At 39.8% G+C, this 24885-nt stretch overlaps 2 protein-coding genes across 5 annotated transcripts; one reads left to right on the forward strand and one right to left on the reverse strand.

Moving 5' to 3' along the window:
• Positions 1 to 166: 166 nt before the first annotated feature.
• LOC117401438 (cystinosin) lies at positions 167 to 10609 on the reverse strand. Of its 2 annotated transcripts, none has more exons than XM_059014334.1 (11): positions 10592 to 10609; positions 6636 to 6706; positions 6171 to 6249; positions 5906 to 5990; positions 5333 to 5436; positions 5094 to 5231; positions 4502 to 4601; positions 3909 to 4028; positions 3241 to 3411; positions 2850 to 2967; positions 167 to 2465 (listed from the first exon to the last, which is right to left on the reverse strand). In XM_059014334.1, the coding sequence occupies exons 2-11, from the start codon at positions 6694 to 6696 to the stop codon at positions 2329 to 2331; spliced, it is 1113 nt and encodes a 370-aa protein (XP_058870317.1). In that variant the 5' UTR covers positions 6697 to 6706; positions 10592 to 10609; the 3' UTR covers positions 167 to 2328. The 2 variants fall into 2 exon arrangements, with proteins under 2 accessions (XP_058870317.1, XP_058870315.1); XM_059014332.1 differs by lacking the exon at positions 10592 to 10609 and adding an exon at positions 7238 to 7321.
• Positions 6822 to 24827, forward strand: LOC117966322 (C-C motif chemokine 25-like). 3 transcript variants are annotated; one of them, XM_059014335.1, is made up of 5 exons: positions 6822 to 6902; positions 22680 to 22791; positions 23217 to 23334; positions 23907 to 24006; positions 24287 to 24827. In XM_059014335.1, exons 2-5 carry the CDS (start codon positions 22728 to 22730, stop codon positions 24305 to 24307), a joined length of 303 nt encoding a protein of 100 aa, XP_058870318.1. In that variant the 5' UTR covers positions 6822 to 6902; positions 22680 to 22727; the 3' UTR covers positions 24308 to 24827. The 3 variants fall into 3 exon arrangements, with proteins under 3 accessions (XP_058870318.1, XP_034768085.2, XP_034768086.2); XM_034912194.2 differs by lacking the exon at positions 6822 to 6902 and adding an exon at positions 21382 to 21503; XM_034912195.2 differs by lacking the exon at positions 6822 to 6902 and adding an exon at positions 21410 to 21503 and having other exon boundaries at positions 22631 to 22791.
• The last annotated feature ends 58 nt before the right edge of the window (positions 24828 to 24885 follow it).

Consider the following 24885-nt stretch of genomic DNA (forward strand, 5'->3'; position numbering starts at 1 on the left):
GGAGTCATTCGTCTCTATACTTATTTTTTTTTTATCAGAGTTGGTTCTTCTCACAAGTGGTAGCTAAAGGAAAGCTACTGGACCTTGAAAAGCAGAAGCACTGAGGTTCTGAAATTCAAAAGCAATGTAAAAAAACTTTTCAGAAAACATGAGAACACTAATCGCGTAGACTGCAGTTACATTTAATCATAAAAGACCAAAATGGTGATCTACAGGCAACTTTAAAATTATTTAAATTTTATTAAAAAGTCACATTAATTTAAATTGATTCTGATTATATATATATATATGTATATATTTGCTTCAGTGATAGAAAAGGCACTTGTTTCACATTATTTTGTACATGACAAAATAAAAAAAAATTTTACAGAAAGGCTCCAACATACATTAGCTTTTACAAAAAGATCTACAACTGCATTAAACATACAGAAAACTCATATACAACATCTTTATATAGTGTGATTTGTGGACAACTCCTTCTTTCAACAATTATATAAAGGGTTAGTATAATCTTGCTTATAATTTCCACCCTGTAGCTAGCTACTGCCTGCTTCTTTGTCATTCATTCAGATCGTTCTGTGCAGGTCACAAATGCATCGTACACTTGGTATACCGATTAGTGTAACATTAGCTCAACTGTGTGCCTCTGTGACCAGTAGGTGGGTCACTTTCATCACTTGCTTGATTAAAAACCAAAGCTGTACTATTCAGATCCCTAAAATAGTGTGTAACTAACTCCACAGCCAATGCAAAATCAAACTGAACGCATTAGCCTTGTTCAGTAAAGACACTGCAGGCTTTTTTTTCTGGCCTGGGACATGAATACATCTTTGTATACCTGCAAAGCTTTTAAACTAACACTGCCCAGTGCTTTGCATCGGTAAGCTTGGTTTCTCTGGATATGCTATGTAGTCTCCTCTCATGATCCTGGATAATGAGCAGAGTGGACATCATCTCACTAGTAGAAGCTAAGAAAGTTTCAATCTGTATAGCACTATCTTCTACTCCACAGCTGGTCTTAGCAGCTTAATAATTGTCCTCATCAGTGTTATTTTTTAGTTAGTTTGCAAGTCTAAAAACAATTAAAATGGGTGGTACCAAATCAATGTTATTCAGATCAGTTGTTATTATAAATATTCACCTCAACTGAACTTTGATGTAGGTCAAAATGTTTTTTTTTTTTTTTTGTCGAATTCTAAATTATCACAAAAAAACAAACTAAAAAAATGACTTTGCTCATATTTACAAATACATTTACAGTAACCGTAAACCAGATGCTGCTATGAAATCAGAAACAATTCTTTCCCTTTAAGCAGATTTGGATTTCTCACTTAACCTTCTACGCTGTTTAAGATTATTTTAAATGGGATTTATTTCCTTACTCCCATCAGAACCATATTATACAGATTATTATTATTATTATTATTTTACAGTTGGCAACTGTGTTAACAGTACGTTTTATAAAAAAAATCAGTTATCTTTTCATAATATGAATATTTCAATAGAATTCCATGTGTTATGTATACTTACATATTAGACATGTTTTTGTAATAATATAAAGATTTAAAGTATTCATTAACCCCTTAACGTATACGAGGAATTGAGTGCTTGTTCAAACGGTTTCTTCTGAAAACATTTGAGAACAACGCAAATATCACGAGGAGGAAACTGACAATTAGGATGAGCAGATCCAACCTCAGTAAATCTGAAACCACGTTTCGTGCAGCTCACTGCCAAAAATAAGAAAGTTAGCACCATTTTTATTTGTGGGACACATAGGTCCCTTTTACCATAAAGGGTTAAAAAAAACAGCCTGTTTAAAAACATCATTCATGTATCTTCTAAGGCTGGAGTGCCACATCCACCACTGGCATGTGTCTGAAATTCATAAGGACTCATGCACGTGTTTTGCACAATCAATGGTAGCCAACTGAGGTCTGCAGATGCTGGTGTCCATGCTGCTCCAATATGCAACTGGAGTCTTGTTTTCGAGAGTGCACAACCCCAACAAACCCACTGCCTAGAGGAAATCCACTTGCAGAGACTGTTTGTGTCTTTACCTGATGCATTGATTCGCTGCTGCTAGGGAATCATAAACTTGCATCTATGCTTAGGACGCTGTGGTTTGCAGTAGCTCGAGCCCTGTTTAGAGATGCCAGGGCATGAAAGACACAACACAAGAATGGATTGGATTGCTGTGCACCAGTACTGGAAAGGCACACAAAGGGGGGTGTGGAAGGGAAATGGAAACAAGGGGAGTTGTTACTGGTTCTACCCCAGCAGGGAACGGTCCCGCGAGGACACTGTGCTTCGTTGAGTTTCGGTGGGCTAGTCCATAGGCTGGTATTCAGCTGTTTTTTGTCGATACAAGCAGTAGTGCTGAGTTATGAACAGAACGTCAAACAAGATTGAGAAGACTCCCAAACCGAACTTTGTCGGGTCTCCAAAAATCAACATCCACTGATCTGAAACAAAAATAACACATATACGTACAGAGTTTAATAACAATAATTCTTAGTCACTCCTCTCCTATTTTATTCTAGCTCACTTGTATAAGGTTTGGCATTCCCTGGTCTTTGCTCGTAAGAGATTTGGGTTGAGAGGTCTGCACAGAGCTGCTCTGAATCATTCCTTGTCCCTTTGCTTGCATTCGTATCCTTTCTTTGGCACAGCCTCGGGGTCCTGGAATTGCCTTCCGGCTTCCACTGTGTCGTTGTCAAGCCTCTCTGGGTTTAAAACTGCTGTTCAGCATCCTCTGTGCTTGAGATCAACTCGTTTAACTGTTGAGATGTGCCTGTGCTAAACTAAACTAACAGGAACATTAGACCAGCTGTGTGTTTTGTGCTTACCGTTGTTGAATGACTGCAAGAACATCTGTATCAGACTGAAGCTCCCTCCTGTGAAATCCAGCAAGACGTTTCCGATACTCCAGCCAACCGTGCTTTTCCTCCGGTAGTTCATGTACGCCTGCACGAGAAAAGTTCAGCAAACTCCCCTGCTTTGTGCTTGCATAGCTGGTTCATACAGTAACACCCCCTTCCCTCCCGCAAGCAGGCATGTCACTTAAAATTACACCGTGGGAATGAAGCTACAAATGGTAGGGGAAGTCTTTTTTTTTAAATCTATATTCATATTTGATACACAGGTTAAGTCTGATGTACCAAAGAAACCACAAAAAAAACATGCATAAAACCAATAAAATAAATGCATTAGAGCCTTCACGGTTTATCAGTCTCTTACCTGTGGAATGTATTTGACCAGTGTGACCCCCAGTTTAATGTAAGAGAAGTAATACAGGTATTCCAGCCAGGTGATAGTACCTGCGACCGCCACAAACAGGGTGAAGAAGGCAAACGCCCAGGCGATCACCAGCAAACCAATAGCCACCTTTGAGACTCTCTGCTCACCTCTCTGTATTGGACAAGCAGAACACTGGTTACAGTATAGAACTTCATCTGTACCTTCATAAACTGAATCATCTGCTCTTTAAGAAACTGCCTGTACCATAATCGCTACGTGCCTGGGATGGAAATAAGACTCCTGTTGCATTGCAGTTTCACCCATTCCAGGTGTTAGCCATAGCGCAGCTCAGGTGTGTCTTGTTAAAACGCCTAGCAAAACCAGGAATGGATCAAACTGCTATGCAATGGGAGTCATATTTCCCTCCCTGCATGCTTCTTTCCTGCTCTCTCAAGTCACAGACAGGGATACCGTAATGGACTAAATACTCAAACCAAGGCCATGTGCTCCCCCAACATCGAGATGGGCGGATGTTGTAGGGCAGGGCGCACACAGCCCAGATCAAGTAGACAAACGTTTCATCCAATGTCTTTTATTAGTATAATGAGCTCAAGGGTTTTGTGGAGAAATATTTAGGTACGTCCTATAGAACTATACACAACACTCACCTCATAGAGACAGCACTGACAGATAACTACAACAGTAAGAGCAACTGCGTGGAGACTGAAGAAAACATCATTAGCTTCCACAGGATTCACCCCGTTGGGGCTGCGCTTCAGAAACTCCTCCTAGAAGAAAAAAAAAAAAAAAAAATCACACAGTTAATATCCAGATACCGTTATTAATTCCAAGGATGGCAATAAAACGTGTATTGCACAGCAGTTCCATCCATTCCGGGTTTTAATAAATGTTCGATTAGCCCCAGTGTGTAATAGGTGACAAGCTCAGGTGTGTCTTATTAAACTCGTAGAAAAAGCCAGGAACGGATCAAACTGCTGTGCAATGGGAATCTTATTTCCATCCATGCATTTAGATTTCATAAATGATTAAATCTGTAAGGTTTGTGAATTGGTCTCAAGACAACCTTGAATTATTATGAAAGAAATGTTGTCCGCCTGCAAAAAGTTGAACATCCATTAGATGGCGCCAGATACACACAAGATGTTTTCTTATGCCGCTAAGTGTACTCCATGTGGCTCAGTAAAATTCTCATGGCTCCCTTTATCAACTTAATTTAGGGGGGTGAAAAGTTCTAACGTACCTTTACATAGGGCACCCAGAACATACCCACGTTGAACACGCTGTATGCAATGAACCCTGTGAGGTTTAATGCCAAGAAGTCAAAATTCAACCCTATGACACTGTAAAGGAAAAAGATGCAAACAATATAACATAAACTGAGCATTATATGCCGAGTCACTTACAATAGGACATTGATTTAACATCTCATCTGTAGGTTAAATGACTTGCTCAGGGTCACACAGTGAGTCTGTCAGTGGTAGAGGTCGGATTTGAACCGGTGACCTTCTGGTTACAAGCCCTGGACTTTAACCACTGGACCACACTGCCTCCTTAATATATATCATTTCGGTCAGTCCTCTCAGTACGCACGCACCAATCACTACAGGTGTGAGATATGGTACAGTAAATAAGAACACGATTTCTAACTGCAGACTGCTTTAGAACTGCTTAAAAAAACATGACTTGTCATCTGTGTGTAACTAATTGCATGCTGAACAGCAGTTCACGTCCAGAACCCCATTGCAGGATGGGAAAGGAGTGAAAACTGCCGTGCCAGGTAATAAAGGAAGGTAAAGATGGTCAACTTGTAGCGTAAAGAAACGGAACCCCACCTTTTCCTTCTCCAGTTCTCCACGACCTGCGGATAAAACGAGATGGACCAGGCCAGGAAATAAATCCAGCCAATCACCTGGTTGACGATTTCAACAGCGGAACTCCGTACTACCAGGAAGCGAATTCGAGCGGGAGATCTGAAAGGCACAGGTTTAGAAAAAATGTTTCCACCTCTCCAGATTACAGTGGTGTGGCAGTCAGGCTATGGCAAAATACAGCCTAGCGTTCCAGGTCTTACCCGGTGTAGTTTGAGTTGTTGCTGTTCAGGTAAACAGTAACCTGGCCTACATGTTTAGCTTGGACTCCGAAGCTTGTAGAGCTTGCTTCAGGTGGTAATGTTACCTGTAAAACAACAACGCATGACGTCAGTTTCACTTACAGTGACAGGTGCAGAAGTGCAAGCAGCTGATGTTGAAACGAATGCGTTTCTTTTTTAAATATTCCTTTAACTTTACAGTAAAGAGTTTTGAGCAGATCCATCACACACATGCACACTCTTTACAGTGGCTCAGTTCTGTGTTGTATTTTACTAAAATACAGACCACACTGTGAAAGCTTCGTAGCTGCACTCTAACAAGTTCCGTTTTTTTTAAATTCCGGTTTCTCTGTGGGTATCACTTCCCTAAAACTTTTGCATATGTTTTCCTTGCAGCCGTGGTAGGATGCAGATGACAAATGCAGATTCCGTTATAGATTCTCAAAGATAAAAATGAAAATGAAAAACGCGGTTCGCCATTTCACATTTCTATGGTAAGTAAGCAATGGCTAACAAAGACTTAAGTTCCCCCTCCATCCCCTATTTTAAACGTACCTGGTCTGGGAGCTGAACGACGGTTGTGTTTTTTGAAGAATAGGTGATATTAAAAGTGATCTCAGTTCTCACACCTAGCGGGGAGCTGCGTGTGGGAGAGAGAAACACAAGCAGTGTTGAAGTGAGCTCTGCACTAGATCATAACCTTGAGCAATCTTAAGCAAACTAAGAACACTACGTTCAAACCAACACAAGACTAAAGCACAGTTCAGCATCCCATAAAAGAAACAAGCCTAAATAAGATCTTCAGGGCACTTCCACGTACCTCCATCCGATACTTATATTCCTTGAACTGTGGTTTTCTAGTATCACAGCTGCTGGAACTGAGAGGATCACGGTAGCATCTGAGAAAGAAGGAAATGAGATTAGCATGTCAAAGAAATGCCACCACTTTGTAGTCACTGACTTGATGGGAATGATAAATCTCATCTGGCTGCCCGGGAGGCATTTTGGTTCAAGTGGTAATATTTGGGATATGGTTGGTATCAATGTCAGTTTTAGTATTCATTCGACATGTCTTGGCAGTCGCTAAATAGGGATTTGTAGTTCATTATCAGGTTTTAGCACACATGGTAACCTTAGTGGCAATTTACAAACCCAGTATATATAACATGCAAGTTAAAGCTGTACTTGGATGAAACCCATTCCAGGTTTTAATACGAGCTTGATTAGTCACAGCGTGTAGGTAATAAGCTACGGGTGTGTCTCATTAAACTCATAGCAAACTTACCACACCCCGCCAGCATGTGTAAAATGAAGCCCACAGAAGGCAGAAGCCAGCAGTTTTTCATCTTCGTTTTTCTGCGGCAGGGATACACACAACAAACAAATACAAATAATGAAGTGAAATGTCCTTTATTGAAGTAACCGTGGAGTTGTTGAAAATTAGACGCGGTTTCAGTTTTATGTTGTTACAGCACATTGTGTGGGAGACTGGCGTAAACAGTGTTGGGGAGTACCCGGGGAGAAAGAACGGGAACTCGGACCTGGGATACAGGTAGGTATTGTTTTCAGTTCCCCAAAGAGATGCAACAAACCTGCCAGTTTTAATAACAGTGAATAAAAAAACAAAGATATGTGATCATATGTGGCTCACATATGACTGACAGTTCAGAGTGCTTGCTTGACACAAGAACTATTAACTGAGAACTAGCAGCCAGATCACGCGTCACCATACAGAGCTCTGAACTTGTTCCATAATACGCAATAATTTAAATGTTAACTGACCGTTTAAAAAAAAAAAAAACAATAACAATATTAACTTAATTTGTTGAATTATATGTCGAGTCTTCTGAGAACGCATTTCAAAACAAATAAATAACAATTTCTTACCAACTAACGCCGACCCAAGCTGTTCTTTCAACAATTACAATTACACCTTCCTGGTCGGAGTGGCTTAGTCACATGACCATTTTTAGTTTTTCACGTGACACGGCGTACTCTGCCTACGGAGGAGAAGGTCCAGCCAATCGCGTCAGTCTGTTTAGTCAGGTGGCGAATGGCAAGCGTCGTACGGTCTTATAAGTGACTCAAAAACAAACCAGTACTGGACTCTAGTGCCAGTGCCTCGACCTAGCCTGAATTAAATGTTTTAAGCCACGTAAGTGTATCGCAGCCCCCCAGCCTGAATTAAATGTTTTAAGCCACGTAAGTGTATCGCAGCCTGTGTTGTGTAAACTCTTTGGGAAGCGTAAGTAGAATATATGTCCATATTCCAAGTATAGTAATGCGTAGTTGAAAGCAAAACGATAAACACGGGCATGTAATACACTCGCACACATCCATTATCCAGTGTCAGTTGAGGACGTTTGGTGTCACATTTGTAGGTGTTATGTGTTTTACCTATTAATATTATAAATGAAATAATAAATAAATAAATAAATAAAAATAACAGGCAAACTGATTCTAAGTGTTTTGGTAGATGCGTCTGCTTCGAAATACTCTGAAACAAGGTGTCTGCGTTTTAAAGGTACCGCACCTTATCTGACCACTAGAGGGCAACGTTTCCCCTTCAGAATACCTGTGGAGTAAAGACTGGAACTGAAGCAGTATTGGGAGTAGGTATTGTGGCGCATAGGGCTGATTTTTTTTTTTTTTTTTTTTTTTTCAGATAAAAATGCGCGCTAATGAGGAATAACAAGCTTTGAGAATCTCGCCCGTATTTGCAGCACATGTTTCTGTTGTTATAGCAGAGAACACACAGGCTTCAGTTAGTAAAGACTTTTCCTTTAAATCATTATGAGCTAAATAATAAATAAATACATAACCAAAGAGCCAGAACTAGAACCAAATCTTGCTCTTAATTGTATTATTACTTGTACTGTGATTCTTGAAATGTGTTTTTGTTTACGACTGTAAGTCGCCCAGGATAAGGGCGTCTGCTAAGAAATTAATAATGATACAATAATGAAATAAATCAAATAAAAAACACACACTGTGTAATTCTAAAACCAATAAGAAACAACTTCGAACTACTAACACATCCCTGAATTATCCGATTAGTTTATTTCTGGCTCACAGGCTACAAAGTGACAGCCAGCATTCTGCTCCGCTGAGACACAATAATTTGTTAAATAAGCATAAAAAATATGATAATCATATGCTCGAGGTGGTACTGAGTAAAAACACACACAATAAACCACACGTTTAAACTTGTATACTGTGTGTCTGGCCCGGGTTTAAATGTACCGTCCGTGTTATTCCAGGTGGGTCTATGATCAATGGAGATTCACTTCATAAACTGTTCCTTTACGTGTTTAGTTTGTTTTTTTAAAGCTACTGCAGGTAAAGATAATGCATCACAAAGCTCAGGTAACATCATCAAATGCACTATAATATTTCAGTTCTACGGGGCAATGGTAGCACGGTGCTGTGACGTCATACTTTGACGTTCCAATGATATCACAATGACCAAACACGCGCAGGTAATCCATTGCAGCGCTCGACTACCAAATTAAACCACTGTGCAAAACGTGTTCCAAATCCTATTCCAAGGCGTTTGCTCTGTGTTAGATTCGCTTATGCATATAAACCGGACGCTCGTCTGTGTTCCAAAACCGCCGCTTTTTATTACTTTAGCAGAATAACGCAACATCGCGCAACGGATACAGGTCTCACTATGCTATACGCCACCTTACACTGCACTAAACTCCACTCGCTCTGCTACGGGGGCTCTTAAAGCTCATCCCGCACGCCCTGTTATTAAAGTAGTGCAAACAGAGTAATACAATGCTAGCTAATTCAGCAACACGTCACTAACACCGTGTTACAATATAAAGGAACAGAGAAACATTTTCTTGCACTGGTAATGCTGCAGTCTGCTAATGGCATTGCTAGGGTTTAAACAGGGCAACAGCATCCAGCTTTGTAAACGTACGCCAATGGGGTTTTTAACACATTTTATCTTCCAGTAGCAGTCAGTAGTAACCTAACCTGTGTTAAGCTCGTGTAATGATGCGTGTTGGAACAAATGGGCTGCAGATGCCTTAAGAATTAAAATACTGCAAACAGAAGTATTCTCTGCTGGTCCCACTCAGAAAAATAAGATCACAGCGAAACCCGTAAGAGATCAACCTCTGTGATATTGGATAGGCCTGTATTATATTCTCGGTGAGACTGGACAAGTTTTTCACTTCTAAAACCCATGTTGTGTAAGATATTTTGGGATGTTACTTTTTTGTCGTTTTGGAAGAGGAATCATATCGTTGTTTTTGCTAAAGAGGGCATTCTTTTTAGCATTGTTCCCACTCTGTGGTATTCAATAGCCCTCACACCTATCCTAGTTAAGAATTCAATAATAATAATAATAATAATAGCTAATTGTTCAATAGCTTTCCTGAAACAGACGGCCTGTTGATCTGTATAGCAGATCAGTAACCAGGATGATGTTAAAATGACGCCTTGAAAATCACAGGGCCACCTTTCCAAGGCGTATCCCCTATTCTGTTTTTTATTTTTAAAGAAAAAAAATCGTGTTAATGTTACAAAATGAGAAACAAAACATGATAAAACTGCCAGAACACAGCAGTAAACCTTCAGAAGGGCAGAGCCTCAACCAAAAGGGTAGCTGTGCTGAGATGGGGGAGGCAGTGGGTTTCAAAAGTCAGTACAAAATCAGCCACCAGGTTGTATTTCACCTGCCTGCTGGTTAATCTGGAAATTCATCCTAGTGTGTTCGGGGCTTCCCCAGCTTGTTTTATTATGAGTCAGTCTGTCTGCCCCATCATAGTTTTATATAGGTTCACGTTCAGACCACTGCGTGAATGTTAATCATTGAAAAGAGAGTTTCACCTTTGCTTCATATCCAGCATGTCAATGTCAATAAAATGAAACAACACCATTAGCTGTTATTAATCAGTCACATATTGTTCAGATGAAACGTTTTGTGAGAATTCTGAAACGAAACAATACTAAACGAACGCAGATCATAAATCACATCAGGGACTGTAATAACACGAATCTAATAAAGTGCTGACATGTTTCAAACAGCCCTGGGGTCGTCCAAAAAGACTGTTGATTCATTAAATGCTGCTCATCGGGCCAATTCTTGCATTGTCGGAACGTGACAATGCCATTCAGTCAATCCATCAGTGTTGGTCCTCTTTCACTCACTGCCGGGAACTGACTGCAGCTCTGACAAACCTTATTAAACAAACAAACAAAACTGTGGGTCCCCGGGTGGCTCACCTGGTAAAAGCTCAGAGGAGCGCAGGGGGAGCGTTCTGTCCTGGCTGTGTGAAGTCACCGGTCTTCGCTGGACATTCTGAAGCTGGCTCGGTCGTGGGATCGGAGGACGCCCGCTGAACCTTCAGTTCTCCTGAGGTGTGCGGGGAACCGCTGCGGTGAGGGGAAGACAATTATTGGACCTATAATATTGGGGAGAAAATCGGGGGGGGGGGGGGGGGGGGGTAAATAATTGGGCGCACTAAATTATATAAAAAAAATAACTCATTGTAGGTACATCAATTAGCGGGTAGGAATTATAATTGACTTACAAACTGTATTTGATTAGGGATAATACCTGTAGCAGAGTTAAGAATAGCATTGGGGTTTTCACCAGAAGTTGACGTTTGTTTCGTGAGCTGGCCAGCTTTGACACAAGACTGTCACGTTGTTAATTCTGTCTGCTTGCCAAAGACCTTCTGTACTGTGCAAGGGTGCATATCTGCAGGCTTTGCAAAACACACAAATGCCCCAAAAATAAATACCTTTCCTGGCTGAACATACAGTGTACATGCACACAAATCGCCGCTTTAAGGCAAACCAACAAATGGATTATAAGGAATTTTCAGCTCTTGCAGAGAACCGATCACACGAGAACTGATCGCTATTGGCCGGTCTTCCCGTCAGATGCTGTACAGCAGCTGCGATTGCCTGGAGCTTAATGTAACTGTCAGCCTGTCTGACGCACACACTATGCTGGCGTTTGATAATATTTCACAACATGCCTGTACCCACACATACAGCTCTGGCCAAAAATGTTGCATTACCGTCAATTTTAGGATTGAGACTTACTTATTATTTTTTTTAAACTACATGAACATAATTTAGATTTTTTTTTATTTAACATCCTGTAATCAAAGAAACTGCAAAATGATATTGCAGAAGTCTACCGGAAGCCATAATAGCAGCACAACAGTATTTCATTTTAGATTTTGAAATGACACATTTTTTTAATAGTCATTTTTTCGTTAAGTATATGGAAATCTACAAAGCGGTATGTATGTCAATATGTTAACGTAACATTATTCAGCAGGTTTCATTCGACTTTATGAAGCAATAAATAGTGTGGTCAGGGCTGTACAGTACACCCATCCATCTGCTCTTGTGGTTTATCATCTCATGAGAATCCCTCAATGGAATATGTACAGTTCCGGTGTTCTAGTTTTGACATTCTAGAATGCTGCTATTGTTTTCTTTATTCCTACTATTACTACTACTAATAGTATTATTAATAATAATAATAATAATAATAATAATAATAATAATAATAATTCGTTTTTAGGTTGCAACCTTCAATATTACCAGTTAAAATATTTAACGTTAATTAGGTTTACTAACAGGTTTACTCCTAAGTTTTATGACTTGTATCATTTGTAGGTGTGTTTGCACTTGCATTTTTTTGGGGACAGACCCATGGGGTGAAGCTCGAGAACACAAAGCAATATAAATAATAATAATAATATATATATTATTTATTTCTTAGCAGACGCCCTTATCCAGGGCGACTTACAATTGTTACAAGATATCACATTATTTTTACATAAAATTACCCATTTATACAGTTGTGTTTTTTACTGGAGCAATCTAGGTAAAGTACCTTGCTCAAGGGTACAGCAGCAGTGTCCTCCACTGGGGATTGAACCCACAACCTTCCAGTCAAGAGTACAGAGCCCTGACCACTGCTGCCCTATATATATATGAAATGAAGGACTCTGTCAGCATAGACCTAAACCATAAAGCAGTCAGCTACAAGGGAGTTAACTGTGGAAGTTACTAGTTCTGAATTTGCAGCTCTGGAGCCTGTTGAAAAGATCCACCAATCAACTGTCTCACCTTTGATTTGCAAACATGGAAGCTTTCCCCAATGATGACTGATGAAGATGAATTCCAGCTACTTGTCTCCAGAAACCCGAGACGAGAGCTTATGAAATGGAAGAGTCTAAACAAAGAGGAAAGCTATCAAATGTGCATTTGGGAGCATTTCACAGATTAATTACACAACGCTGGCCGCTGTGATGGCTCTGCATACAGGCACAAGGCCCTGGACAGCTCTAATGGGGGCTGGATGAGTGATGGGGGGAGCACAGGCACCACTGAAACGCTGGCATCAGGCTTTGAACTGCATAGCTGTTAAACAGGAGGCTTCGAGAGAGGCTTTGTCAGAACATGAAACGGCCTGATCGAACCACGTGGGTTCCAGGAAACAGCTTGTTTTTTTGTTTTTTTTTTAAAGTCTGAATTGAAGCCAAAGGAGTGTGGTTGAAGACCATTATGAAAACCAGCACCAGGTTCTAGTAAAGTCTAAATGGTCCTGTAGTCTTGCTTTCTGGTAAACTGCCTTTCTTTACAATACTACCCTCCAAAGACCTTCCTATTGGACTATGCATTTACCTTGTATTACTTTGTGAGGGATATCCAGCTCTTTCTGCACATTTGAAATAAACAGCAGCTGTGTCATAAATACACACACCACCTCATTGCAAAGTAGATTCTTAACCTTCCTTGTCGCCCCTCGTCTATCGGGACAGAACCCTTTGCACTTTGCCAGGCTTTTACCACGTTTTACCACGGCAAACTTTTAGAAGGAGCTCTTTATTCGGACCCAGTTGTTTGCCATCATGGTTAAGAACTCGGTGTACTCCTTTCACCTGGTGGTTTGAGTGAGAGACCAGGCAAGGGAAACGCTCTCGATAGTTGGATATTCTGACTCCAGAATACAAACTGACCCAGGTGTGTAAATATGAGAGAGTGTAACAAGCTCAGAACATTGTCAGGGAGCCAGATTCAAGTCTGGGAGCTCTTTGCATTGAGAGAAATAATTCCATACTGCTCTCTGTTATCTCGCTAGAAATACATTTCTTGTTATGCACATGCTTGTATTATCTTCAAGTTGATATCATATATTACCTGTTAATCATTGTTATCTTTAAGAAATGATTTACTTGATATATATTGATTCGGATAAAGAAGTACGTATGTTTGGAGAGGTTACACAACATGCTCCTTCTATTATATCAGTATACGGGTTTTGAATGGATAGACTTTTCATTGTTTCAGTCAAAGTTCTTTAAGGGTACAAGGTACATTTCCTTGAGTCCCTAAATGTCTTAATGAGGAGGTTGAAAATTCATGACTAAAGGTCTTCGGTGGATGGCTGAGAGTTATTTAGACTATTGTGATGACACACGTGTTTACTTAAGAACATTGAAGGGTGACAATTGAAGCCTTCTTTCACTGTGCTAAGAGCGGATTTCCATTTTTGACTAATAATGTTGTGGCTCCTGTATGACCTGCTCTTAGTTAACATCCCCAGCCCCACACTGTGTTCATTAGATACCCTGCATATTCCCAGGGCTAGACTGGGCTACCAAGGTAGGAAGCAGCCCCTGACTCCACAGCTCCAGCCAAAAGCTTTGCATCACCCTATAGAATGAATTCATTTCGCTTCATGAAGTCGAATGAAACCTGCTGAATGATGTTACGCTTACATATTGAATTACCGGGCTGCGTTTATGTTCATTACAAAGCAAGAAAGGGAAAGACGTGACTCACTTACCACTGCAAAGAAGTTAGACTAAAATACAGACACCCTAGAGCATGGAAGTGCACCAGCCTGTGGGCAGGTGCTTCACACAGCAGTGACCTTCAAATACATTCCTTGAAGAGCAGTTTCCATTTCCTGGGGGACTTGCGCTCCAGTCTAGACTTCTTTCAAATGTTCGCACTAGTATTTTACTAATCATGAGCACACTATTACAATACCAGCTCCTGTATAGCCCAGCCTGGAGCTTTGCCTCGTATTCAATCACTCTAAATAGAACAGAATAAGTGGAACTTTTGAGAACTGATCGCTATTGCCTGCTAATACATATTAGAGCAGGCTTGTCCAATCCGGTCCTGGAGTGTTATTCCACTCCAGGTTTTACAGGTAAAAGGATATAGTTAACTACTTCAGGGTCTGGATGGGGGTTTAATTGGTTCACTTAAACAATTTAGAACAGGGTTGGAACAAAGACCAGGAGCTGAAGGGCTAACTTTGGCCATCCCTGCATTAGAGGATACACACTTTTGTCTTTGTGTAGAAATCCACCTAAGTAAACAGCTAGTACTGTATATTGTCGCCATGGTGAATTATGCTCAGTATTAAATAACTGGGCTGTTTAAAAGCATTATACAATCTGTTACTGTCAAGTCTCATATTTGAAAAAGAAAAAATAACTGCCATTCAAAAAAAAAAAAAAAGTATATTTATATAATATGTACTGTATATGCATTTCACCAGTAAATGTGCTGGGCTGCTATAGTTTATGATTGACAAACCGTGCCATTATATAGTGCAAATAGGTTCTTGTAAGAAGGAGAGGGGGTTTTGAGTGCACAGGGGGTGAGGGAGGCCTGACACTAACGATTATCAGAAATCTAATCTTAGGTGAGGCAGTCCAGAATGAGTAATAATCAGGGTCATAATGCCGTCGTTATGTTAATGATCATTGTAATCAAGTCATAATACCAAATCAGAACAGAAACAGAAACATCAGAACCAACGACAGGACATGCTGTGCAGGTGGGGTTTGGGTAAGGAATTGTAATAAAGGTCGTCCACTAGTTTATTCAAACGAGTTCAAAAAAGTCCCTGTATCTCCCTGCCGATAAATCTATCTGGATCAAAGACGTTCACTTCTCAAATAATTTGGCGAAGACATGTTTGAACGGGGGAACATTGCTATCATTAAGTAGAAAACGCTATTTCCTGCCCCAGGTCTTTCACAATTCATGCAGTATAAATGATGGTTGAGAGCTTATAGATTTAGCAGTGATAGGTATTGCAAAACTATTTAGCTGAGAAAACACCTCAAGCGATCCCTGGCACTGTGCTTTTTAAGGATTAAGAATCTTGCCAAAATATCTTCTTGAAGTATGAAGTTCACCGGCGTGATCCTTACTTTGTGTACTTTGAAGGATCAATTCACTTTTATAACCTTATTAAACCCATTATTCTCCCTGGTACGCTATTGAGCAGTGTGGTGTTGATGTTTCGCAGGAGGTAATACTCACTGTCATTACTGTTTTTAGCACCCCAGAGTAGACATTTCTGTCTTCCACTGACTTCGCTTGTTATTTACTGCAGACAGGATAGTCTCTTGAGTTGCAACACAGCTCCTTTTTCAAGAGCATCCTGGATACATCAAACAAACAATCGGTTTCAACAGCCCCCCTTGTACACACTGTGTGCGCCTTGTAAATAAACGAAAGAGAGAACATCTTGTAACAGCAGCAATACTCAACAACAGTGCCAACTCACAGAAGACAAAAGCTTCCTCTTTAACATTGGCAAGCCAAGACAAACTAGAAAAAACTGAATGACGTCTGCGTGTTGAAAAAGACTACGACAGAGATGCTCTGTTACCATTAGCAGCACAGTCAGCAGTCTCTAAGCATTGTGTTTCGGGGTGCCTTTAGAAAGCCAGAGCCCAAGATCATCATTATTGAAGAGTAAGTAGCGGTGCTCCAAATAATTTAGCAGCGCACTGCTACAACTCCTTAAATGATGTACCTGTCATTTTTCTTTTCATCGTTAACATCCTGACAACTTTTTACACTTATAACTTTAAAGTCTGTTTCAAAGCTCTTTTCAAAGTGTCAGCTCTAGTGCACTGGGGTTTGAGATCTGTCCTCTAAATCACTGCAGGAAAAGCAATAATAAAATAATAATAAAAAAAAAACATAACAAGAGATATCATGGATTGTTATTGCTGTGTTATCTGTTTGACAATGTGGGCAATAATACACCTACACTATCAGTGCACTAGAGCAGACATCATTGTTTCTTTAGTTATGTTTTTTTTTTCGTTATAGTTATAGGTATGATTTTTTATTTGTTATAGTTATTAGTTTAATTTGAGTTATAGTTATTATTACAGTTAACTAAACCGTTCTAATTGAAATAACATTTGGTCACAGCGGAGCTGTATGTATAGATAAAGATCCTACACACATTGAAAATGGTCTCAAATAAACACAGACTTTTATAGCATACATTTACAGGTAAAAAATAACATGCACAGAACAAAACTAGAGATAGTTGAACAGAACTAACTTGCAGTTATTATTGGGAGTCTGAGGTCCACCCCTCTCCTGCTTCAGGACAGCTGGACTCAGAGTTACTGGAAGGCAGGCGGGCCGCTTCGTCCTGCCGCGGAGACTTCAGCCGTCGGTCAGGGTATTGTGCACAATATTCATTAAGCAGGGGCGTAGCTAGGAATAGATTTTTACTGAGGCAAAAATCTAATTTTTGTCTAAAAAAAACACCCCTGTTCATGAAGCCTAGAGACTATTAATTATTATTATTTCATTCTTAGCTGACGCCCTTATCCAGGGCAACTTACAATTGTTACAAGATATCACATTATTTTTACATACAATTACCCATTTATACAGTTGGGTTTTTACTGGAGCAATCTAGGTAAAGTACCTTGCTCAAGGGTACAGCAGCAGTGTCCCCCACCTGGGATTGAACCCACGACACTCCGGTCAAGAGTCCAGAGCCCTAACCACTACTCCACACTGCTGCCCAAATTAATGCAAAGTGACCCACCTTGGATGATGTTTGAAATTTCATGACACATATTTTTTTTAAACAAATCTCCCAGCAAAAACAACACCAACCTTGGTTTGCTGCTACTGAAGGTAATGCTGAGACTAGTGACACTGATGCTACTGCTGGGACTGGTAACACTGGTGCTGCTACTGCTGGAACTGGTGCTGTCACTGCTGGCAATAGAGTTTGCCAATCCTCCTATGGCCTGATCTATCTAAACACTGTAACACTTCCTCCAGGGACATGGCTCTGTGGACATATAGCAGGACAAGGCCGTTCAGTCTATGTTCACGCATACTTTTTTTGTTTGTTTGGGAAAATGGGGAAATGTGGCATTTCAAAATACTAGCTATACTACTATTATGGCTTCCGGTAGACTTTTGCGATATCATTTTGTAGTTTCTTTGATTGCATGATAAATAAAAAATCTAAATTATGTTCATATAGTTTTTTGTTTTTTTTTTTTCAATCCTAAAATTCTAGGTGATGCAAAACTTTTAGCCATAGCTGTAGGTCAAAGCACTGCATACCTGACCTGCATGTCCTAGGTTATTTAACCTGGAGAGTGACATTCTCTCCACTCTCAAAACCTTCCCTTCTGTGGTTAACAGCTAGCTGCCCACTTATCAAATCCTTTCTCGATAAAAGAAGGATTGCTCTGTGTTCACCACAACAGCAGCCAAGTCTTGTTATGATCTGCGCCGCACTTTCGTTTGCTTTATCAGATAAACATGCAAGTGTTCCGGTAAATTGAAGGCGCATTTTAAATTTATAGCCTTTTTGTTTCACGTCCGTAAACATTCTGCAAGTATCTAAAACAACAAAACACAAACCCGCAAAAGCAAACATGAAAACAAAACAAAGAACATTTTTTTTTCTGTTTTGACTTGAAAGCCTTATATTTCCAGAGAAGTGCAAGTGAAGCATACAGGAGCTGTCCGGGCAGGAGCTGTACACCTGAAACCAGTTTGGGGTCACCTCCAGGGGAAGCAAGCTGTCAAAATGAAATAGCGTCAGATAAAATGTGAGGAAAGCTCGCTCATGAAAAATGCGTATCAAAAATGATTGTTGTACAACTTCACATAAATCATTCCGGTTGCTGGGGTACGTTACAATTTGCCGAAAATACAACACAATAAGCGTTTGGTTTGGTCTTACTCCTTTATCTGTTACAGCAGGCTTATCTATTGTAAATAAACCACAGTCTCTTTTATTATTATTATTATTACTATGATAGCAAATTTCAATTTGAATGCGTCAGGTTGTGTTTAGAGATATATTCTTTATTCTTTATTTTTTTATTATTACATTTGACTGCAAAGATGATAATAATTTTGACATCCAACATCAGAATCGGGTTACAGATCTCAAGTGTGATAACTAGCATCAACATTCCATCCCACTTGTGCTGTTTAAACGGAGCCCAGATTCTGTTCAAGTCCTAGTTCCTCTTTTCTGTAAATGAAAGTACTGCCCTCAGACCCTTGGCTCGCTCTTTCATCTTTCATCAGGACTTTCATCTCCTGGTCTCTGAAGTTCCAGGAAAATGATTCCCTAAAGTATTTGTTTATTGGCTTTAATTGACAAGGTACAATTGGTGGTTTGGCTTTCCCTATGGTTCCATCCAAACAGCCCTGCTGGAAAGAACCTCAAAAGTACTGACCCTTGTTACAATTTATTACTGTAAAAGCAAAGAAAAGTGAAGTAAAGCACAGTGATAGCAAAAAAACATAATTGTGGTAAAACTGTGAGCTTTGGGTAAATGGGAAAAGCATGGTAAACTGCTAGTCAATTTAGAGATTGCAATATACAGTGAGCATATGTTTTATAAGATTCTGTTACTGTCACTTCCTTGTAGTTCTGTTGCATTGTCCTGGGAAGATCCGGAGAATTTCTTCAGGTTTCTTGTAGTTCTGTTGCATTGTCCTGGGAAGATCTGGAGAATTTCTTCAGGTTTCTTGTAGTTCTGTTGCATTGTCCTGGGAAGATCTGGAGAATTTCTTCAGGTTTCTTGTAGTTCTGTTGCATTGTCCTGGGAAGATCTGGAGAATTTCTTCAGGTTTCTTGTAGTTCTGTTGCATTGTCCTGGGAAGATCTGGAGAATTTCTTCAGGTTTCTTGTAGTTCTGTTGCATTGTCCTGGGAAGATCTGGAGAATTTCTTCAGGTTTCTTGTAGTTCTGTTGCATTGTCCTGGGAAGATCTGGAGAATTTCTTCAGGTTTCTTGTAGTTCTGTTGCATTGTCCTGGGAAGATCTGGAGAATTTCTTCAGGTTTCTTGTAGTTCTGTTGCATTGTCCTGGGAAGATCTGGAGAATTTCTTCAGGTTTCTTGTAGTTCTGTTGCATTGTCCTGGGAAGATCTGGAGAATTTCTTCAGGTTTCTTGTAGTTCTGTTGCATTGTCCTGGGAAGATCTGGAGAATTTCTTCAGGTTTCATGGAGTCTACCTGGAGCACAGGATATGGAAGGCTAAAGACATTTTGGTAAAAACAAAAATTAGAGTCTATGAGTCAACCATTGTTCCAGCTATGGGTCAGAATGCTGGAGCATGGGAAAATCTCATGAGCAAAAAATATTAAGTGTGGAAGAATACTGTGGAGAATACTTTTAAAATAAATAAACCTCCTGTTCCTTCTGTTCTACTTACCACTCGAGGCATCTTAATTCCGTAATGTCACTGGAATTCTGTTACAATGTTTGTATATATTGTGGATTACTTTGGAAGTGTGGGTTAAGCTTCATGTCTGGGTTTTTATATTTCCCATGGCTTTTTCTAACTTTGTTTTCAAGAGTTTCTTCATTGCATTGCACTAGGCGATAAACACTCTTATAAAATATGTAACAAACAACTTTGGAATACCTTAGAGCAGGGGTCTCCAACCCTGGTCCTGGAGAGCTACTGGGTCTTCTGGTTTTCATTCAACCAAGCTCTCAGTTACTTAATTATTGGCTTAATTAGTCATGATTAACAGGTGTTCCGGATCTTTAGCCATTGATGACATATACACCTATAAAACCTGAGGATTTGGGGCTCTCCGGGACCAGGTTTGGAGACCCCTGCTTTAGAGTCTTAGACCCTGCATCTACTGCAGCGTGCTTCCAGCACTCAGTACAGACTGGTTTTACATGGTAGCCTTGCAGCACAGGAATATAGAACCATTTCAAGTCCATAACAGCGACTCTCATGGAATAAAATTCACACCTGGTCATTCTGCATTGGAGATAAAGTTATAACTTTATACATGATTAACAGACGACTCAACAGAGTATGGAAAGATGCATGCTGGGAATAACAAGAAGAGACAGGAAAAGGAAGGAATCGATAAGAGTGCAAACAAAAGTATGCAATGTTATTATAAGAGAGAAAAAACTGAAATGGCAGCGTGGGACATGTAGCAAGAAGAACAGACCATCGCTGGACCAAGGAGATACTAGACTGGATCCCAAGAGATATAAAGCGACCAAGAAGAAGACCTCCAGGAAGATGGCAAGATGAAATTAGGAAACACGCTGGAGCAACGTGGATGAGGGACGTGGCAGACAGGCTTTTGTGGAAGAATCTTGGGGAGGCCTTCATCCAGCAGTGGATTGAAAAAAGGCTGAAGATGATGATGATGATGAAGATGATGATGATGATGATATATGATTATCTCTTCAGGGATAGATATTTAATAAGCAAGCTGTCAGGGTGGAGTAAAACAGGAAAGAAATGTCTCTGATCACCACAAACCAGTACGGGTGGCCCAACACATTTTTGCTGTATACACATATTATGTTTAAAAATACATGAGTTACTGTTTGGCAGCCCGTCTATGATCTAGCAGATGGATATTCAAAGCTGCAGTGTAATGTTTCATTTCTAACTGTTTATATATAAAAAATAAAAAACAAACTTGTAAGTGCAGCTGCTGATGTTGTTTCTTACTAATTTTGCAACAATAATATTTAGTAAAAAGCTAACAAATCATGTTTGTGTGTGTGTGTGTGTGCGTGTGTGTGTGTGTGTGTATGTATGTGTGTGTGTGTGTGTGTGTGTGTGTTTGTGTGTGTGTGGATATAAACATGAAATCCAGGTGGGCTAACTGATAGTTTACCTGAGACAGATCACCATGGATACGGGGGTGGGGAAGTGGTGGTGGGGGTGGAGAGAGCGGAGGTGAAGCTCTGCTTATATAATGGACTGGTGGAGCTTACAGAGTACTGCCACCGACTGACAGACAGACAAACCAGATCACTACCAATCAGAGGCTTGTTGAAGCAGCATCCCCAGCTGAATATTGTAAGTATTTGTTATATTGCATGCTGTGCATTTCTTTATAAACTAAACCGCACTGAAATATGAAGCAATAGTCATTCACGTCTACAATACAAGCTAAAAATGACTCTGGTGTGATTAACACAGTAGCACATTGTTCACCACACAGCACCAATACTGAGAGTAGGCAATGCTGTAGTGCAGTATTCTGTACAGTGATTATTACAGCTATGGACAAAAGTTTTGCATCACCCTGTGGAATGAACTAATTTTGCTTCATAAAGTCGAATTAAAATCTGCTGAATAATGTTAAGTTAACATATTGAATTACACACCGCTTTGTAGTTTTCCATATACTTTGAAATTGAAAAATGTGACATTTCAAAATCTAACATGAAATACTGTACTACTATTGTGGCTTCAGGTAGACTTTTGCAATATCATTTTGTGGTTTCTGTGATGCCATGATGTTAAATAAAAGATCTAAATTATGTTCATATATATATATATATATATATATATATATATATATATATATATATATATGGCCGTAGCTTTAGAGTGAGAGCTAAGGGCTGGCACATTATTGTATTTATAAAGGAATACATTTATAAAGAAAGTGTTTGACAGCTGCCTGTGATTGGTTATTAATGCACACATTCATACCATTCACAGTCATAGTCACACTCCCAGTGCGTAGCAGTTGTAGCAGTTCACGTTTTATAATGAACTTTATGGTTAACTGTTATACAAGCATTTATCAATTACCCAAAATGTGAAAATATACTGTCTGCAAACGTTTGTGTTTGGAAGCAATCAGTGAATGCTATGTGTATACTGCACCAGCACTGCGGTATTGAGGTGAAGTGATTTAGCATATGGTCCATTCACTACTTTGAGTAGCGTTACCAAGTGCTGGAGGGCAGGGTACCTTATTTAAGTGCTGGAGGGCATGCAGTCATGTTGCCTGGCTTTAAACTACAGTACTGCCTTTTATTTAGCAACTTCAGAGTATATTTAGAGAAAGATGCAGGTTTTCTCCAGCTGTGTTTTCCTGAGAGCCTCTTTTTGTTACTCTAGTGCATGCTTCAAGGTAGTCAAGGTTCACAACCAATCTAAATCATTTTATTTTTATTTTTATTGCTATCTAGATAACGTTTACTGTTTCTGGGTTCTGAGTTTGCCTGTTTGGGTTCACAGTCCAACCGTGAAGCACCTGAGCCCTGGGAATCCCCCTCCAGCGCTGCAATGAAGTCCAGAGCTCTCTTCTTCTGCCTCCTCCTGGCATGCTTCTGTCTCAGCCTGGCGCAAGGTCAGTATCGCGAGAGCAGGCTGTGAAGCCACGTGAAATCAGAATATATACATTTCAGTACAAAGTCACGACACCACTTTTCACTTTGAGTAAAATAAAATAAAATTCTTAACCCAATTGAAGGATTCAGCTAATCAATATGTGTTCTGTATCCCTGTGAAAACTCTCTATATATGTATTATACAGCCCTAACAAAGCGTTCCTTATATAACAGTCCTTAAAGTATCTTCAATATGAACCGGAAATGCACACTTTTTAAATTGTTGACATACACCATCTATGTCAACAGTTTAAACAACTAACAATACACTATTATACTTTTTTTTTTCTTAAATAAATAAATAAAACAATTTAAGAACAGGTTTTTATAAAATCACAAAAAAAAGACGGAGGCGTAATATCTTGTTTTAATTCAATTTCCTCAGGTTCCTACGAGAACTGTTGCTTATCGTACGTCAAGAGTGTCAAACCGTCCGTGAAAAAGGCTGTTAGATCCTACAGGATGCAGGAAACTGACGGGGGCTGCAACATCCAAGCAATCGTGTAAGTATAAAAAGAGCACCCCCCACCTTTCCCTTTCTTATTCCTACCTGCTTTCGACTTTATTCACTTCAGCCTCTCTTACCTAGAGAACTTCCATATCTAGCTTTCACTGTATTTCTGGAGGCTCGTGGCTTGCTACCAGGAGGCTGCCGGTTCCCTGCCACTGACTCACTGTGTGTGTGACCATGAGCAAGTCACTTGTGCTCTGTCCTTTGGATGAGATGTAAAACTGAGGTCCTACTGCAAGTGACTCTGCAGCAGCAGTGGATGATGCATAGTTCACCCTCTAGTCTCTGTAAGTCGCTTTGGATAAAAGCGTCTGCTAAATGACTAAATAATAATTTCGCTGCCCTAGTTATTAGTTCTCTAAGTGCTTTATTTCCCCTGTCTACAGTAACTGTTTCCAGAGACTATTCCTAGTGACCCAGTAGGTTAACATAGAGCAGTGTTTTCTACTGAGGCTGGAGCAGGTTACTACAAAACACTTTATTGAAACCCTTTCTTTATTCACGTTTGCAGAGTTTAGAATCTTAAGTCTTTAAATTAATTAATAATGTGTTTCTTTTGACCAGGTTTAAGATGAGGAAAGGAAAGGTGTTTTGCGCCAATCCAGAAACATCTTGGGTGCAAATGTTGATGAAAAAACTCGATGCGAAAAACAACAAAGCTGAAGTACGTGCTTTTATACCACACAGGGCCCTAACGAAGTAGAGCGAAACTTTAAAAGCTATTTCTTTTATATAATATGGTAATCTAAGCTGTGAAAAACCTGCAGTTGTATTGTTTTTAAAAGTAGTAGAGGCAGAAAAGCTGTCCTCCCCTCACCTTATCAATGGCATTCAACTTTTAAAAGCCGATTGGAAGAATATGAGTTTTTACCCACCTCTGATTAAAACTGTTGCCGGAAGCTAATTTAATGCTTTATTGTTCTCTGTTTGTTCCGTGTATGCAGAACCCAAAGAAGTCTGACTGAATGGAACCCTTCCAGCCACTGGTTTCATAGCATGCAAGAAATGAGATCAGTCGTTTTCAGGCATTCTGTATCAGCCTGTAAACTGGCAGTAATTAACATGCTTGCAGTGATGCAGGCCCCCCAGGGCATCTTATCCTTCTTCTGTCCTGAGAAATGACATCACCGGGCTTCCACACTGCATCCTCTCTCTTGCTACACTGCCACAACCAAACCAAAGAATCAGTCAACACTGGACAATCCTGATTGCTGTCACTAACTGCATACACACCGTTCCATAAAAAAAATGCTTATGTCCATTATGTAGCAATATTTTAATAATAATAATCTTTTTTTTCTTTAATGAAAATGTATAAGCAGAAATTGTGTGTTACGATTCGTGCAAATGCTTCTAATTATATAAAGATAATATAGACAGGATTGCATGACATCATATGTTTAATTTTTGTCAAATGTGGTAATTAAAGGCTAAATATGTGATACATGTGCATTTTGACTTCAAGCGCTCTGCCGCTAATGTAAATACAAGACCACTGAGAAATTGAGGAGAATTAAGATTTTTTTCCCCTGGTACCCAAGCA

Source organism: Acipenser ruthenus, chromosome 47 (assembly GCF_902713425.1).
Source record: "Acipenser ruthenus chromosome 47, fAciRut3.2 maternal haplotype, whole genome shotgun sequence".
In the NCBI taxonomy this organism is placed as follows: domain Eukaryota; kingdom Metazoa; phylum Chordata; class Actinopteri; order Acipenseriformes; family Acipenseridae; genus Acipenser; species Acipenser ruthenus.

Excerpts from the sequence above, each read along its gene's own strand:
- LOC117401438 (XM_059014334.1), bottom strand. The coding sequence starts at position 6,696 with ATGAAAAACTGCTGGCTTCTGCCTTCTGTGGGCTTCATTTTACACATG. Across the intron at positions 5,232-5,332 it reads AACAACTCAAACTACACCGG|ATCTCCCGCTCGAATTCGCT; the intron begins GTAAGACCTGGA and ends TGTGCCTTTCAG. Across the intron at positions 4,029-4,501 it reads TCTGGGTGCCCTATGTAAAG|GAGGAGTTTCTGAAGCGCAG; the intron begins GTACGTTAGAAC and ends TTTTTCTTCTAG.
- LOC117966322 (XM_059014335.1), top strand. The coding sequence starts at position 22,728 with ATGAAGTCCAGAGCTCTCTTCTTCTGCCTCCTCCTGGCATGCTTCTGT. Across the intron at positions 22,792-23,216 it reads CTGTCTCAGCCTGGCGCAAG|GTTCCTACGAGAACTGTTGC; the intron begins GTCAGTATCGCG and ends CAATTTCCTCAG. Across the intron at positions 23,335-23,906 it reads TGCAACATCCAAGCAATCGT|GTTTAAGATGAGGAAAGGAA; the intron begins GTAAGTATAAAA and ends TCTTTTGACCAG.